A 14,373-nucleotide genomic window follows, 5' to 3' on the forward strand; every position below is an offset into this window, starting at 1 on the left:
CATTGCATTTATTTCCTACCTCTTATTGCTTGATCACCTTGGCTAACTCCTCATGTGCCTCATTCCTCCCTCTCAAATGACATTTCTTTTTTTAACTTTTTTTTTTCTTTTTTCTTTTTTTCTTTTTTTTTTTCTTTTTGAGACAGAGTCTTGCTCTGTCACCAGGCTGGAGTGCAGTGATGCAAACTCACCTCTCTGCAACCTCCACCTCCCGGGTTCAAGCGATTCCCCTGCCTCAGTCTCCTAAGAAGTTGGGACTATAGGTGCATGCCACCATGCCTGGCTAATTTTTTGTATTTTAGTAGAGACGGCGTTTCACCGTGTTGGCCAGGATGGTCTCTATCTCCTGATCCGACCGCCTCGGCCTCCCAAAGTGCTGAGATTACAGTCATCATGAGCCACTGCGCCCAGCCCCCAAAGACATTTCTTAAAGCATGGCCTTATTTCTGTACTTCTTCTCCATGCGCTCTCCTCTGGGGAACCTCCTCTGTCCACTGTAGCTCTGAGCAGAAGTTCAGATAAACATCCCTAGTCCTGACCCCTCTGATCCTCAGCTCTGATTCTCCAGCATTCTAAGGAACATCTGCACAGGACTGACCTGCCAGTACTTCAAATTAAACCATTCCAAATCCAAATGATTTTAATGAACAGCAACTCCCTTCCTCACAGGATATATAGGCTTTCAGAGTTAAAAGGAAAATTAAAGCTCAGTTTGTCTGTACTCTTCAATTGACAATATCTTAGACAGTAATGGTCAAGCCCATCAAAGATAGCACCATTCTTGATGTGGACACTAATCTATCCAGGGGTGAATGTAGCAGGAAACTGCTGAGTCTTCAGTGTCGGTGCCCTTAATACACAGTATTTGCACAGGTTTCTTCCGAGGCATGCACCTAATTTTGTATTCACTTCTCTATTCCACAACACACTCTGTCTTTCGGCCCTCGTTTGGACTCATGTGGCCTCATGATGGGACCACTGGGATAGCCTCCTCACTGACTTCTGCCTCAGGGCTCTCCTTATTCCAACATGGTCACAGTGAATGCAGCCCTAATAGCAATGGCAAAAACAGCAGCAGCTCACATTTTATCTCACTACTCTTCCTTAAACCCACATAGCATGTACCCCAAAATGTTAGACTGTGAACTTATCTCATCAGAGAAGATCAGACTGAATGACTTCTGGAAGCTTTTCCAAATAATAAATTCTATGGTTTTATGAATGTTGATCACATTTTATGGAAAAATAAACTTAATCTTAAAGCAAGTCACGCAATCAGTGTGTGGCAGACCTGGAGTCCAGGTCTTCTTTCTTCCGTATTTTTTTTTTCATTTGCACAAATTTCTGCAGTATATGAGCAATTTTGTTACATGCATAGATTATGTAGTGGTAAAGTCAGGACTTTTAGGGTATCCATCATACTTTGAGTTCATTGATCCTCCCACTAAAGCACAAAGTCCAGCTATGAATCTTTCTAAACGTAACCCAAATCAATCTCCTATTGTGTGTAGACACTTCCAGTTACTCCCCACTACTTACAAGGGAGCAGATACCACTTGCCTCCCATTCAAGGCCCCCTCCTTCTGCTATTGTTGGCTTTTTTGCTGTCCTATTTCCAATTGCTCCTTCCATATACCACTTGCTTCAGCCAACCCCACGTACCCATAAGCCCTGAGCATCCTCATCTCCACACCTTTGCTGGACCTGACATGGTTGCTCATTTTTGGTCACCTCTGAATCCTGATCATTCTTCAAGACATAACTCAGGTCCCACCCTACCCAAAGCTGGGCCTGGAGGCACCATTCGGGCCACACTGGTCCCATCATATGCATGACTCATTTCATTCCTGTCCCTCATGTGCCACTGCTGCTTGTTTGCATTGCACTCCTCAGTGGCACCCTCACGAGCTGCTGGGAGCCCGTCTTCTTCTCTGATCTCCCTCAGCCCCCTTCGGCTTTCACAGAGCCTGGCACAGAGTAGGTGCTCTGTAAGTATTTTCATATATTGATTGATTGATTATCTTTTATCCCCTAACTCTCTATATTCTTTATCTTACTATCTCCTTCATGCATTGCCATTTAAAATTATGTGTCACTCCTATATAATAAAAAATATACAAAGGAAGAAAAGAAAAATTACAAAAGAAAGGTCAAAAGCATTTCTTTCCTCCCTTTTCTGGTTTATCTGAGGTCAATGTGGAGTGATTCATGTGAACCAGCATATTGCCTCGGCCTCCTCCATCCTGTGAAATGCTTGTGTCGAGTAGGGACTGGACCATATTTTGTCCTTTTGATGCTCCACTGAGTAGTTCAACCCTATTTACTTATGGTTTGCACCAGTGGTTCTCAGTCTTTGATGAGCTTCAGAATCACCAGCAGGTAGCTTTTTAAGCATACAGATGCTTGGGCCTCACCCCACCCTCCTAAATCTGAATCTCTATAGGCAGGACCTGGGCAGGTACAAGTGAAGAAGGCATATGCAGAGACTCTTTCATGCCCCAAAGGTTGAGAACCACCAGCCTACCCATGGTTTACTTCCAGTGCTACAATAAAGGGGTTCCAAAGACTCTTCCAATGCCAGCAGAGCTAGAGAGAACTTCTAGAAGTTAACAACTCCATTTCTTTTTACAGGGAAGAACTCATTTCAGTTCAGACAGTAGGCTATTTATCTTACTTGTCCTTAAAGAATTTCACATCTCAGAACTAAGATACTTCTTGAAAGGAAAGACACGTTTCCAAAGCAGGTTGTCATTTAGGGAACTGGAAGAGAAATGTCCCTGACTGTTGGAGCTGACCCCTCAGAACACAAGCAGTGTTAGATTTGAGACACCCTGGGTAGAGAGAGCCCTTTACAGACCTACATCTTAGGAAACTCATGCTTAACCACTTTGCTTCTTTACTATCTCTAGTTCCTCCAGTCTTGACAATACATACAACTCAGGATGTGTTCTGGGTAATAGTTTTTTAATAGATACCAGAGAGCGAGAGCCTACAACGTTTTCCTCATAATACTGAGAGATAATATTTGTGCGTGTGTGAGTATTTTTGATGAGAGCACCTATGGTTATGCATAGCTGAAAGGTTGTTGAGGAGGGGGAAGGAAAATCTGCAAAAAGAACCAGGGATCCTCTTGAAAACAAAGAGGATCCTGTATCCTGTCCCGCTACCAGGAGCCTTGGGGAGGGAGTTATGTAGGAGCTTTCTTAGATGAGGGAGCAACTGACAGGAGGAATCAACTTCCCTTCAGTTTGAAGAATCCAATGGGTCAGGGATCTGCACCCAACCCGCAGTCAGGCCAACCACATTACTCCAGACATGGGCTCTAGTGGGCTCCAGCTTGTGGAGCAGCAGTCCAGTCAGAGGCAGTCAGATCCAGTGGTGGTTCCACTGTACTTCAGCTGCCATTGGCCTGCAGCAATGAGACAGACTGCTTGTGTTCTCAGGGGTCAGCTCCAACAATCGGGAACATTTCTCTTCCAGTTCCCTGACTGACCTGCTTTGGAAACTTATATTTTCTTTCAAGAAGTATCTTGGTTCTGAGATGTGAGATTCAGCCGGTAGGACTGAGCCTCTGACTTCTTGTACACATCAAGGGAGGGAGGCCCAAGGGCTTTACCTTTACTTTTGGGCTACATGGAGCCTACAGAGAAAGTCTTACTAATAACCCAGATCCATACTCAGCTCGAAATGCGCACACCAACTCCATGAGAGATGTGCTGCTGCTATTATCATTGCACTGGAAAAAAATCTGTGGTCCAGAGAGGTCAAGCAGCCCATCCTGGCCAACACACTGGCGAACCACAGCCTGACACCAAAGTCTCACTCTTCCACCACGTCTCTTGCTACTACTAACATGGGCCCAGCAGCTGACAACTCAAAGGGAACCAAGAATGAGAAGTTTTTGACCTAACTGACTGTCTAAATTGACAGACGCTTTGTCTTGCATGCAGGGGGCCAATAAACGCCCAAAGAGAAAACACAAGTCATCAAGGAGGCAGGAGCTGATACTACTAGCAGTGGGCATCAGCCTCTGCAGACCCAGTTCTCACTCCCACCACCCTTTGATGCACTTCAGATATGCATCATACAACCCTTGAGGCTAGCACTCCAGGGACATGTTACCAGGAGAAGAAGCACTCACTGCCATAGCAGGGCAGGCAAATTTGTGTATTGCATTATTGACTACAGATCAAAACCTGGAGATAGTGGGAAAGAAAAACACAGTAGCTTAACATGATGAAGAGAACTTTAAAAACCTAGTGAGCTCATGCTTAGTCAAGCTGCACAAGGTGACCAGGCAGTCACAGCAGCTCAGGGACATAGAGGCGACACCACAAGATCTGCTCCTATCTGTTCTGGAAGTCAGATGACCACACCACGAGTCACCACAACTTGTATTGCACCCTGCATCACTCAGAACTTTTGGGTCACTCAATAAATGAAATAGCTAGTCGTTTCCATCAGACAATTAGCAGGACTCTGTTTTACTTCCCGCATGCTGAATTGATGATTATTTGACTAGACCAACCCTATACACGATTGTTCTGGAGTCCTGTGGATAGGGCTTAATAGTTCGTCAGCATCTGTTAACTGGGCACCGATTGGATACTAGATTTCTATCAACAACACTCCTGACTGTGATGCCCTGAGGCTGTTAGAAGTTCTGGACATTTAATCAGCATTAGCAAGGCCACCTATGTCAGCGGTGGCAGAAGCTGCCTATTATTGGACCTGCCTCTGATTATGACTCAGTGACTCTCCACCAGGGCTGCACACTGGGGTCACCTGAGAGTGGATATGAAAACACTGTTTCAGGGTCCTACACACAGACACACTGATGTAATCGCCTTGGGGAGCAAACTGCCATCAGAAGTTTTAAAATCTCTCTCAATGGTTTGAATAGGTAGCGAAGGCTGAGAACCACTGGTTTCTGTTGAAACCTCAGTTCCTGGCGCAAGAGATATTCATGACGAGTTTGTCTGTATCATAGTCACTTCTGGGGTCCTGGGGTGAGACTGGGAGTGGAGGAAGCAATGAAAATGGGTGGAATACCTTGATCTAACCTACACAGCACATCCTGTGTTTGTCTTTTCAAATTGCTTTCTGTTTTGCTTTTACTTCCTTGCTCTATTTCTTTCAATAAACCACACTCACTGCCATTATCTCTAGCCTGTTGTCCTCCCCTTATGATCAAAGTCCAAGCTACATATGATCTCATTTACTCTCAAAATATCCCTGCAAGTGAGGAAGGAGCCAAGCCTTTGTTTCCCAAGGCAAATCAGGGACGTGCACATCCAGAAAGGTTCAGTCTGCCGTGGGACTCATAACATTATTCAAGTCAGTGTGTTTATAGCAATTTTCAACTTACAACGTGTTTTCACCTATATGCTCCCTTGGAATCCTCACAGCAAATCTGCAATGACAGTATATTCATGACCAGAGTGACCACATGTCCTGATTTGCTCCCAAACTATCCAGGGTTATACCTGTGGCTCCAGCCTAATTATTGATATCATCCCCTTTTCACTCTCAAAAATGTCTAGGTTTGGACAATAAATTGCATGGTCTCCTTATTTATAACATGCTCTTGTTTTAAGAGGGGGCCAGTGAGTCTCCTGAAAGTTAAATAATTTTTAAGGGTCATTTAGCTAATTAGAAGCAGAGGCAAGACTTGAACTCACATACTGTCTCCAAATCCCTGCCCCATCCACAGGTATTATGGGACATTAGAATCAGAGTTGATGTCATCTAACATTTCTTATTGCAGAAACTAAAAATGTGGGGAAATAATCTCTTAAAAGCCACTGTTAGAATGTTCCCCGAAAGGGAAAACTTGGAGTACATAGCAGAAATGGGTTAGTCTCCTTGGAAGCATTCTGTGAACACATTAGAATGGATTAATAACGTAAATAATTGTCATCATGATGGCACTTGAAAGCTTAACTTGGCAAAATAAGGTACTAGGCCTGACATAAAGGTGTTAGGAAAAGAGCAAGAAATTCAGAGTCTAAACTGTTAGATTTGAGGACTGGATCTGAATGCTATCAGCTGTCTACTGTTAGGCATTTCACCTACTCTCTGTGAGCACATGTATTGTTCAACAGAACAGGGGAAATCATCATTCTTAGTTCCCTGGGCTGTTATAAGAAGAGCAAACTGCAGCTCATCAAGTGCTCTGACAGCGAGTCTCATGAGGTCCCCGTGAATCCAGTTTATTTGTTTTCTTTATCTCTCACATGAGTGAATCAAACCTTATAAAGTTGCTGAGGATCAAATGAGATAAGGTATTTGAACATATTTTTAATGTCCTAATATGCTGCAATCTTTCCTTCTTCTTATCATCGTTATCAGCAGTAGTAGTAAGAGATAATGACTATCAATTGACATGGGAGACAATTGCAGGTCCTTGTGAAACTCACTGGGTGACTGTGATTTAGAGTGGTACACCCAGTGGAAACAAGAGGTTAGGCCGTCCTTCCAAGAGGGTGTTGAAAATGGCCAAGTCACGACTATAACTGGGTGGCACCCACCCTGCTTGGAAGTCTTCATAGAAACCAACCCACTCTGCCGTGCAGAAAGCGCTTCCGTTACCTGACACCATCGACAGGAAGGCCTTTCTTTTCATGGGGAATCACGTACTTCAGAGAAGCTCCAAACTTTGGAAAAGTGTGATTCTGTCCACAATGACATCACTTCCTTCAAATGACACAGTTCAAGTAAGCCCTGGGCAGCATCTTTATTTCACAATATTTCTAGCCTTTACTTGTGCCATTTACTTGTAAATGAGAATTGCTAACCTGAAGTTCAAAAAAAAAAAAAAAAAAAAAATGGGGTTGAGGGAGGGGTCAAAACAACTTTCATACCTGATGTTTTGATCTCCCCATCAATCTGGTTTTTGAGGTAGCCATGAAGGCCTGCCTGGCTCTCATGGATTGATTTCCTTTAGGGAAAAAACAAATGACAACACAATCATTTTAGAATTCTTTGGGGAACGCTGCAAATTGTGCAGTAAGGTTTTTATATAAATGGAGAGACTCTCCAACACTGCCAACAAGAAAATTCCAAAGGTGCAGGTAGAATCGGTCTCCACACCTAGGAGTGGGGCAAAGGGCTCCTTTGGCTCTAAAGAACCAATTTGTGTTTCAAATATCTTTCAGGAACTTGACACCTTGAAACTCCCTACTCTCAGGGAATCTGAGTAAGTCCTAGAATCGCTTTCTTCAAGGATAGCAGCAAGACTCTGTTAAAGCTCTCCCTGTTCACTCCCTAGGCCCCAGGCCTGGATGGTGGGGTTCAGAACACCCCCCGCGCTGCCCTAAGGTCCAACATTGCCCAGCATCAGTTGAGACATGACCTCCTTTATTACCTGGATCTGCCAATGGACCTGGAAATCCTGCCTGGGGCGGGGGTGGGGGGAGTCCCAGAAACCAAAGGAGCAGACAGGGACCACAGTGGGAAGAGAACAGGCTGAAGAAAGCAAGTGTCACTAAATGTCAGATGTAAGCTTGAAAAAGAAACACAAAGAATGTAAAATTCAGCAGAAGAAATTTAACACACCTTTGTGGTAGCCTGGGACAATGGAGACAGATCATGTACCAAGTGTAAAGTAAGTCACAGTTCATTTTTATATATTTTAGGAGTCAGAAAGTACCAAGGACCGTGGATTGTTATCACGGTATATGTAGCTCTCATATTTTTTGCAAAACATCTATTTAATTAGCTTGTAGAAAGGGTTTTTGGGGCAAAATAACATTTTCCCAATTCCAGGGAATATTTACGCCTTTTAAATTCTGCCAGGAGGCCCCTGACAGGCGCCAGTGACTCTTCCCTTCTCAGCGATCTGCATATTTCTCGGGAAACTTTGCACTGGGAGAGTTTTCCCCCTTTGTGAAAGGTCTTGGCGCCCAGGCAGTCCCCGACTTCCCCTCCCCCAAGTCCTGGCGACTGTTTCTGCTCAGCCCTGGAGGCTACTCTCCCGCAGCCTCAGGTTTCCCTACTTCTGCAGCGTCGGCACCAAGGGCTGATCAAATGTTTCTTTCTCCTTACACCGGCGGATCAGGAAACGGCGCCGCGGCCTCGCCTCCATCCTTCCTCCTACAGGTTGCAAATAAAGTACAGCAGCTCTGACATTAGGCAGTTTCTGTCCAGGTAGCAAGGCGACTTCATTTAAATTTGCACTGTGCTCCTTCATCCCTGTTTGCATCAGGTTGAACGATAGGCTCTCCGTACTACCAAACGCCTAACATTTCCTCGATACTGCCTTGAAAAATTATGATTATGACAAAAATAATAGCGTCGGAGAACGGAGAGCTTGTTTTCTGCTTTGCAAGTCGCCAAGCAAGAAAACACTTTTGTCTCCTTGGCTTTTATTTTAGGATCTCTAAGCAAAAGAGAGAAAGGGAATTTTACGAAATGTCATTTTCGCTTTGCCAAAGATAATTGTGTCAATAACGTTTCTCTCCCATCCCTCCCCTCCTCCCGTTTTAGAGGAAAGGTTCACGGGTCCAGCCAGGTTCTGCGGCATCCCAACACCTGGGGACATCTTTCAGGACCAGCCCGAATCGCGCCCGGGCAGGGCTCTGGACTCGGACTCGCAGCGGTGACAGCGGAGGCGGGGGCGGGGGTTGACAAACTGCAGGTCAACTCTCCGAGAAGATAGCCACCTGCCGGAACCTGCCTTCCTCCATTCCGCCCAGGAGCCTCGCAGCGGGGCGCTGGCCTGCGGAAAGGCCACGGGGGAGCGCAGGGCTCCGCGCCGCCCTCCTGGGAGGGTCCGAAGTCCAGTGCACCCCGCGCTCTGGTGCGTGAGCCCGGCGGGAGACGCGGCAGGTGCGGCAGGTGCGGCGGGAGCCTGGACTCCGACCTACCTTCACGAAGAGCTCGATCTCGGGGTCCCTGTCGTCCCCGTTAGCTGTCGCCGAGTCTGTCATGCCGTTGGCGCCCGGGGCCACCGTCTCGGGCCGGGGAGGCGCCACCTCTGCAGCGCCCGGGCCAGCACTCTGCGCTCCTGCCGCTGCCCAGCGGGGCCCTTCTTCAGGGCGCTGTTTAATTTTTCACAAAACCATCTACTTCTCCAGCCCTGGCAGCGGGGTCTGAGAGATCAGTGTCCCAGGTGCTCACAAGAAAAGGAGCGAAGCCGGGAGGAGGCAGGGGGCCACTGTGAAAGCCGGGTTAAGGGGATGACAACAGGTCTTGGGAGCAACAAGTGCCGGGCTGCCCGGAGGTGTCACAGGATCCGCGACTGTCAGCGATCCCGCCGCCGCCAACGCGCCCAAAATAGCCGACGGCTGCAGGGCGGGGTCAGCCGGGCGGGGACGCAGAGGGGACACCCCGGGAGCTCCGGCCTGGGCCGGGCCACGGCCCCCGCCCCAAGACCCGGCAGGGCAGGAGGCGGGGACAGAGCTGGCCCTGGCAAAGCCACATGTCCTGGGGGCTGATAATGAGGGGGAGGGAGAGAGAGCCGAGGAGAAGGGGAAGAAGAAGAGGAAGGGGAAAAGGGAAGGGGAAGGAAGAGAGGAGATGGCTCTCAAGTCTTCTGTTTCTTTAATAAAGCGTCAGCTCCTCCGAGTTACTCCACTACCAGCGTTACCCACTTGGAAAGCCCTTCCTGTCTTAGCGATGCTCAGAACCCCCACCAAAAGCGGCACTTGCCATCCTTGGCCTGAGCAAAAGGAGAGTAGGTTGCCGGGGAGGGGCAGGGCAGGGGTGGCGCCTGGAGCAGAGGGGTGAGTCAACCGGGTCAGGTTCCGCTCAGGGAAGGATTCATGCCTTTCAGCCTTCTGGGTTTGTTTATTTTTCTTCCCCTTTCTTTCATTTTCTTTCTATTTCTTCCTCTATTTTCTGATCTTACTTCATTCTTGTTCTCTTCTGGTTGTTTTAGTGAAGTAGGATGCAAACACAGAAAAGATTCACATACCTTACGTGTATGCCTCAATGAATTTTCACAATTGAACCCATCCATGTAACCAGCGCCAGAAGAATAAAATGTTAGCAACACCCTTTGAAGCTCTTCCTGCTCTCTCCTCTCTACATCTTTTCTCCCTTCTCTCCTGTCCCAGGATAACCATTATTCTGGCTTGTGACAGCATAGGATCATTTTGCCTGTAATATTGGTGTCCGGCTTCTTTCACTCATTACTATGTTTGTGAGAGTCATCCATTGTGCTATGTGTAGCTGTGTATCATCCGTTTTCACTGACACACTTATTTATTCATTTTCTGTTGATGGACATTTGTGCAGTTGACTATCATGACTACTCTGTCATGAATATTCTGTCAAACATCTTTTGGTTGGACTCACAGACACTTTTCTCTTGGATGTATATTTAGGAGTGGACTTGTTGAGTTGTAATGTATGAGAATGCTCTCCTTATGTGTACACTGCCATAGGTTTTCTAAAGTGGTTGTACCAACAGACATTCCCACCCTTCATTTCTTTAAAAAATAGTTACTGAATCTTTTGCACCAGAATCTGGTGAAATTCTCTTTGTCTTCTTTGGCTTCTCTTTAATTAATCCTGTTTGTGCTCTGTCTTGCCTTACTAAAAACATGTATTTGTTTCATAGCTTTATAAAAAAATTCATTGCTTAATAAAAAATAAGTAATAATACTTATTATGTGCTAGGCAAAAATGTTGAGCACTTTACATGTCTGAACTTGTATAATATTTACAAATAGTATAATGATCCCAATTTTACAAGTGGGGAAACTGAGACATGAATTATTTAAGTAACTTACCCCTAGTCATTCAGCTAGGAAATGGTGAAGTCAGGATTTAAACCCAGACAGACTTGAGCCTGTCCTCTCAACTGCTCTGTAAACTGCTTTTCTTAGTGCACACTATGGAAGTCACTTTGAGAAAATGAAGACATAGTTTTAATGGTCTTAACAGAGATCAAAATCCCTTTCAGAATAATAGTTATATGAAAAGAAAACTAAGGCTGCCACATGAATTGGGAAGATGAAGGAGCTATACAAGCTGTCATGTAAAGATGCTATTTACCATGGTTGGGGTGAGGAAACGAAAAGACTTCATGGAGCAAAAGGCATTTTAGCTGAATCTTCCTGAAAGGTCAGGCATCTGATAGGCAAAGAATAGGGAAAGGCGCCCTCACTACCCTTTATGGCAGGCTGTTTCTCCACAGACTCTAGTTGCAAATTCCTCCTTCCTGAAGAAAGCAGTCACCAAGCCTAACGTGCAACCCTCTTGGTACATTACAGCTTAATGAAGGTGATGTTTAATTGCTTTCCTCCTGCTTGGTTTCAGGCTTACATCACCAAAGCCTTTAGAGAAACGGTCACCTTCACAGTTGTACATTCTGAGCCAATGACTACATACTTTAGGGAAGGACCAAGGTTACAGAGGGAGACTGGTGCCTTCACTGCATGATGCACAGACTCAAAACATCCCTGCATTGAAGTGTGGGCAATATTCTTAATGGCAATGTGGTAGTAGCAAACAAAATTATATGCATAAAATGCCTTGAGGGTTTTGGTTTTTGTTTTAATGAAAAATGTGTTACACGTATTTTAGATCATTTCCTTGACTATGATCTAAACAACGTGTGGTATGATTTCCCTTTCCTTAATCCCAAACCTATCAGAGTTAACTTTCATTTTAACTTCTCCAAATACCTACTGCTATTGGAAAATTGGACAGATTCCTTTCAAGAGCATTTTATAGGAAATATCTCCCATTTGGACATCCCTGCAGATAATTTATAGTTTTGATATTATAAAGCTTCATGCTGCAAAAAAAAGTTCTTCTTTGGCCATAAAATATTTCTGTGCATATTTTCTATTTTCAATTTCATATTATGCCTTAGAGCTCAAGATAAAAGGACTTTATTTTGTACCCTTTAATGTTAAAGAATAATTGGTTAGAGTCAGTTCCAGCTTTGTCCAGAGAAAAACACTATATGTCTACTTCCAGCCCATAGTTTCACAAATGTGGTGCAAGTTTTGAACAAATTTTTACCAGGAAAGTACTCTAAAAACATATTAAGTGCTCACTTTGGCAGCACATATTCTAAAACAGAAACCATACAGAGAAGATTGGCATGGCCCTAATAAAAGAGTGACATGTAAAACAGTGTAACATTCATATTTTTGTATGACTGTTGAAAGTGAAAACTATAACATATCTGATAGCATTTTTAATATATTTAGATTCAATAATAAGACCACTGCAGCATAAAGGGTAAAGCGCAAGGAATTTATACAGTTGTAAGGTATATATACTTTAGTTGATATAGTAAACTCTAAGTAGCCTGAGAAAACCTAGGTGTGTGTATTGTAATCCCTAAAGAAACAGCTATATGAGTTATAAAACAAAAGTATAGTAAAAAAAGCCAACAGATAAGCTAAAATGGAATGACAAGAAATTTTCAAATAATCTGAAAGGCAGGAAAGAGGAAGAGAATAGAAAACTGATAATAAAATGGTACACCTAAATATAACCATATTAATACTTAAGCTAAATATAAATGGTCTAAACAAGTAAATTAAAAGCTGAAGATTGTTGGATTGGATAAAAAAGCAACAAGAAGACCCAACTACATGCTGTTACAGAATTCACTTCAAACACAATGTTATTGATAAATTAAAAGTAAAAGGATGGGAAAGCCCCTGCCATAAAAAGATTAATCAAAAGAAAACTAGCCTCTAAATTAATATAATTATTAGTAATATATAAACTTATATTAATGTAAGTCTATTAGACAAAATAGACTTCAGAAAAAGGAAATTATCAGGAATAGAGACATTACATAATAATAATAACAAAAGAGCCAGCTCACCAAGAAGATATAACAACCTTAAATGTGTATATACTCAATAACAGAGCTTCAATAATGATGAAACAATAGCTGATGGAACTGAAAGGATAAAGACAAATACAGAACTATAGTTAGAGACTTCAATTCTCTTCTTTTAGTAATTTATAGCACAAGTAGACAAAAAATCCATATGAGTATGGTATATAGAAAACCTAAACAGCACCATCAAAAACCCTGACCTTATGAACATTTATGGAATATCCCACCCGAACGACAACATAATGTACACTATTTTCAAGTATATATGGAACATTTACCAAAACAGATCACATTCTGGGTCACAGAACAAACTTCATTATGTTTAAGATAATGAAATTATACAAAGTATGTTCTCTGACCATAGCAGAATCAATTAGATTAATAGCCAGAAAGATATCCAAAAAGCTTCCAGTTATTTGGAAATTAAGCAACACACTTTGAGAAATTCATTGATCAACAAGGAAGTCTCAAGGATTATTTAAAAATATTTTGAATTGAATTCAAATGAGCATACAACATATCAAAATTTGTGAGATGCAGCTAAAGCAGTGCTTAGTAGAAAATTTATACATAAAACACTTATTTTAGAAAATAATTAAGTTCTGAAATCTGTAATCTAAGCTTCCACTTTAAGAATCAAGAAAAAAGAATAGCCAGCTAAAACCAAAGCAAGCACAAGTAATAAAATGATAAATATAGAAACAGAAATTAATGAAATTGAAGAAAAAATAAAACAATAGAGAAGACCAATAATATCAGAGGCTGGTTTTTATAAAAGATAATATAGTTGATAAATTTCTCACTAGATTTACCAAAAAACTAGAGAGAGAAGATACATTATCAATGTTAGATATGAAAGATGGGATATCAACTATGAACTACACAGATACAAACAGATAAGGGAGTACTACAAATGACTCTCTGAACATAAATTAGACCATTTAGATAAAACGGATAAAAGACACAGACTAACAAAATTCACTCAATGAGAAGTAGATAACCTGAATTTATTTATTAAGCATGTTAAATTCATAGTTGAAAGCCCTCCAAGAAAGGAAAACTACAGTTCCAGCTATCTTCATTAATGAATTCTACTAAACACTTTAGAAAGAATAACACCAATTCCATACAATCTCTTCCAGTAATGGGAAGAGGAGGAAGCAAAGGACTTGTATCCAGGATTTGTAAAGAATTTTTATAACTCAAAAAAAAAAAAAAAAAAAAAACCCAACTAAAAAATTAGGCAAAATATCCGAGCAGATGCTTTATCCTAGAAGACTTACCAATGGCAAACACATGAAAATATGCTCAACATTCTTCAGTGGAGCAATGCAAATTAAGAGATACCACAATATACCTATTAGGACGGTTAAAATGTGCATTCATGACAACCCCATGTGTGAGCAAGAATGCAGAGCAACTGGAACTCTCATACATTGATGGTAGGAATGCAAAATTGCACAGTCATTCTGGACAGCAGTTTGGCATTTTCATATAAAGTCAAATGTACACTTACTATATGGCTCACTTACCATCTCTTGGTATTATCCAAGAGAAAT

At 42.7% G+C, this 14,373-nt stretch overlaps 1 protein-coding gene and 1 non-coding gene across 4 annotated transcripts in view; one reads left to right on the plus strand and one right to left on the minus strand.

Annotated features, from left to right (window-relative positions):
• The window catches only part of CLIC5 (chloride intracellular channel 5), a 199,189-nt gene that overhangs the window by 122,973 nt on the left and 61,843 nt on the right, over window positions 1-14,373 (minus strand). Inside the window, exon 1 of one of the 3 annotated variants that reach the window (XM_073006043.1) lies at window positions 8,868-10,568. The exons of 1 other annotated variant lie outside the window; for it this stretch is intronic. In XM_073006043.1, coding sequence (XP_072862144.1) covers window positions 8,868-8,930 — 63 coding nt within the window. In that variant the 5' untranslated portion in view covers window positions 8,931-10,568. Of the gene's footprint in view, window positions 1-8,867; window positions 10,569-14,373 lie in introns of those variants that run through there. One more of the 3 variants, XM_007972358.3, reaches the window with a different exon arrangement.
• On the plus strand, window positions 12,004-12,110 carry LOC119626920 (U6 spliceosomal RNA). The gene has a single exon (XR_005243097.1). It is a non-coding gene; the product is annotated as a U6 spliceosomal RNA (small nuclear RNA).

The sequence above is a fragment of the Chlorocebus sabaeus genome, chromosome 17 (assembly GCF_047675955.1).
Source record: "Chlorocebus sabaeus isolate Y175 chromosome 17, mChlSab1.0.hap1, whole genome shotgun sequence".
Lineage (NCBI taxonomy): Eukaryota > Metazoa > Chordata > Mammalia > Primates > Cercopithecidae > Chlorocebus > Chlorocebus sabaeus.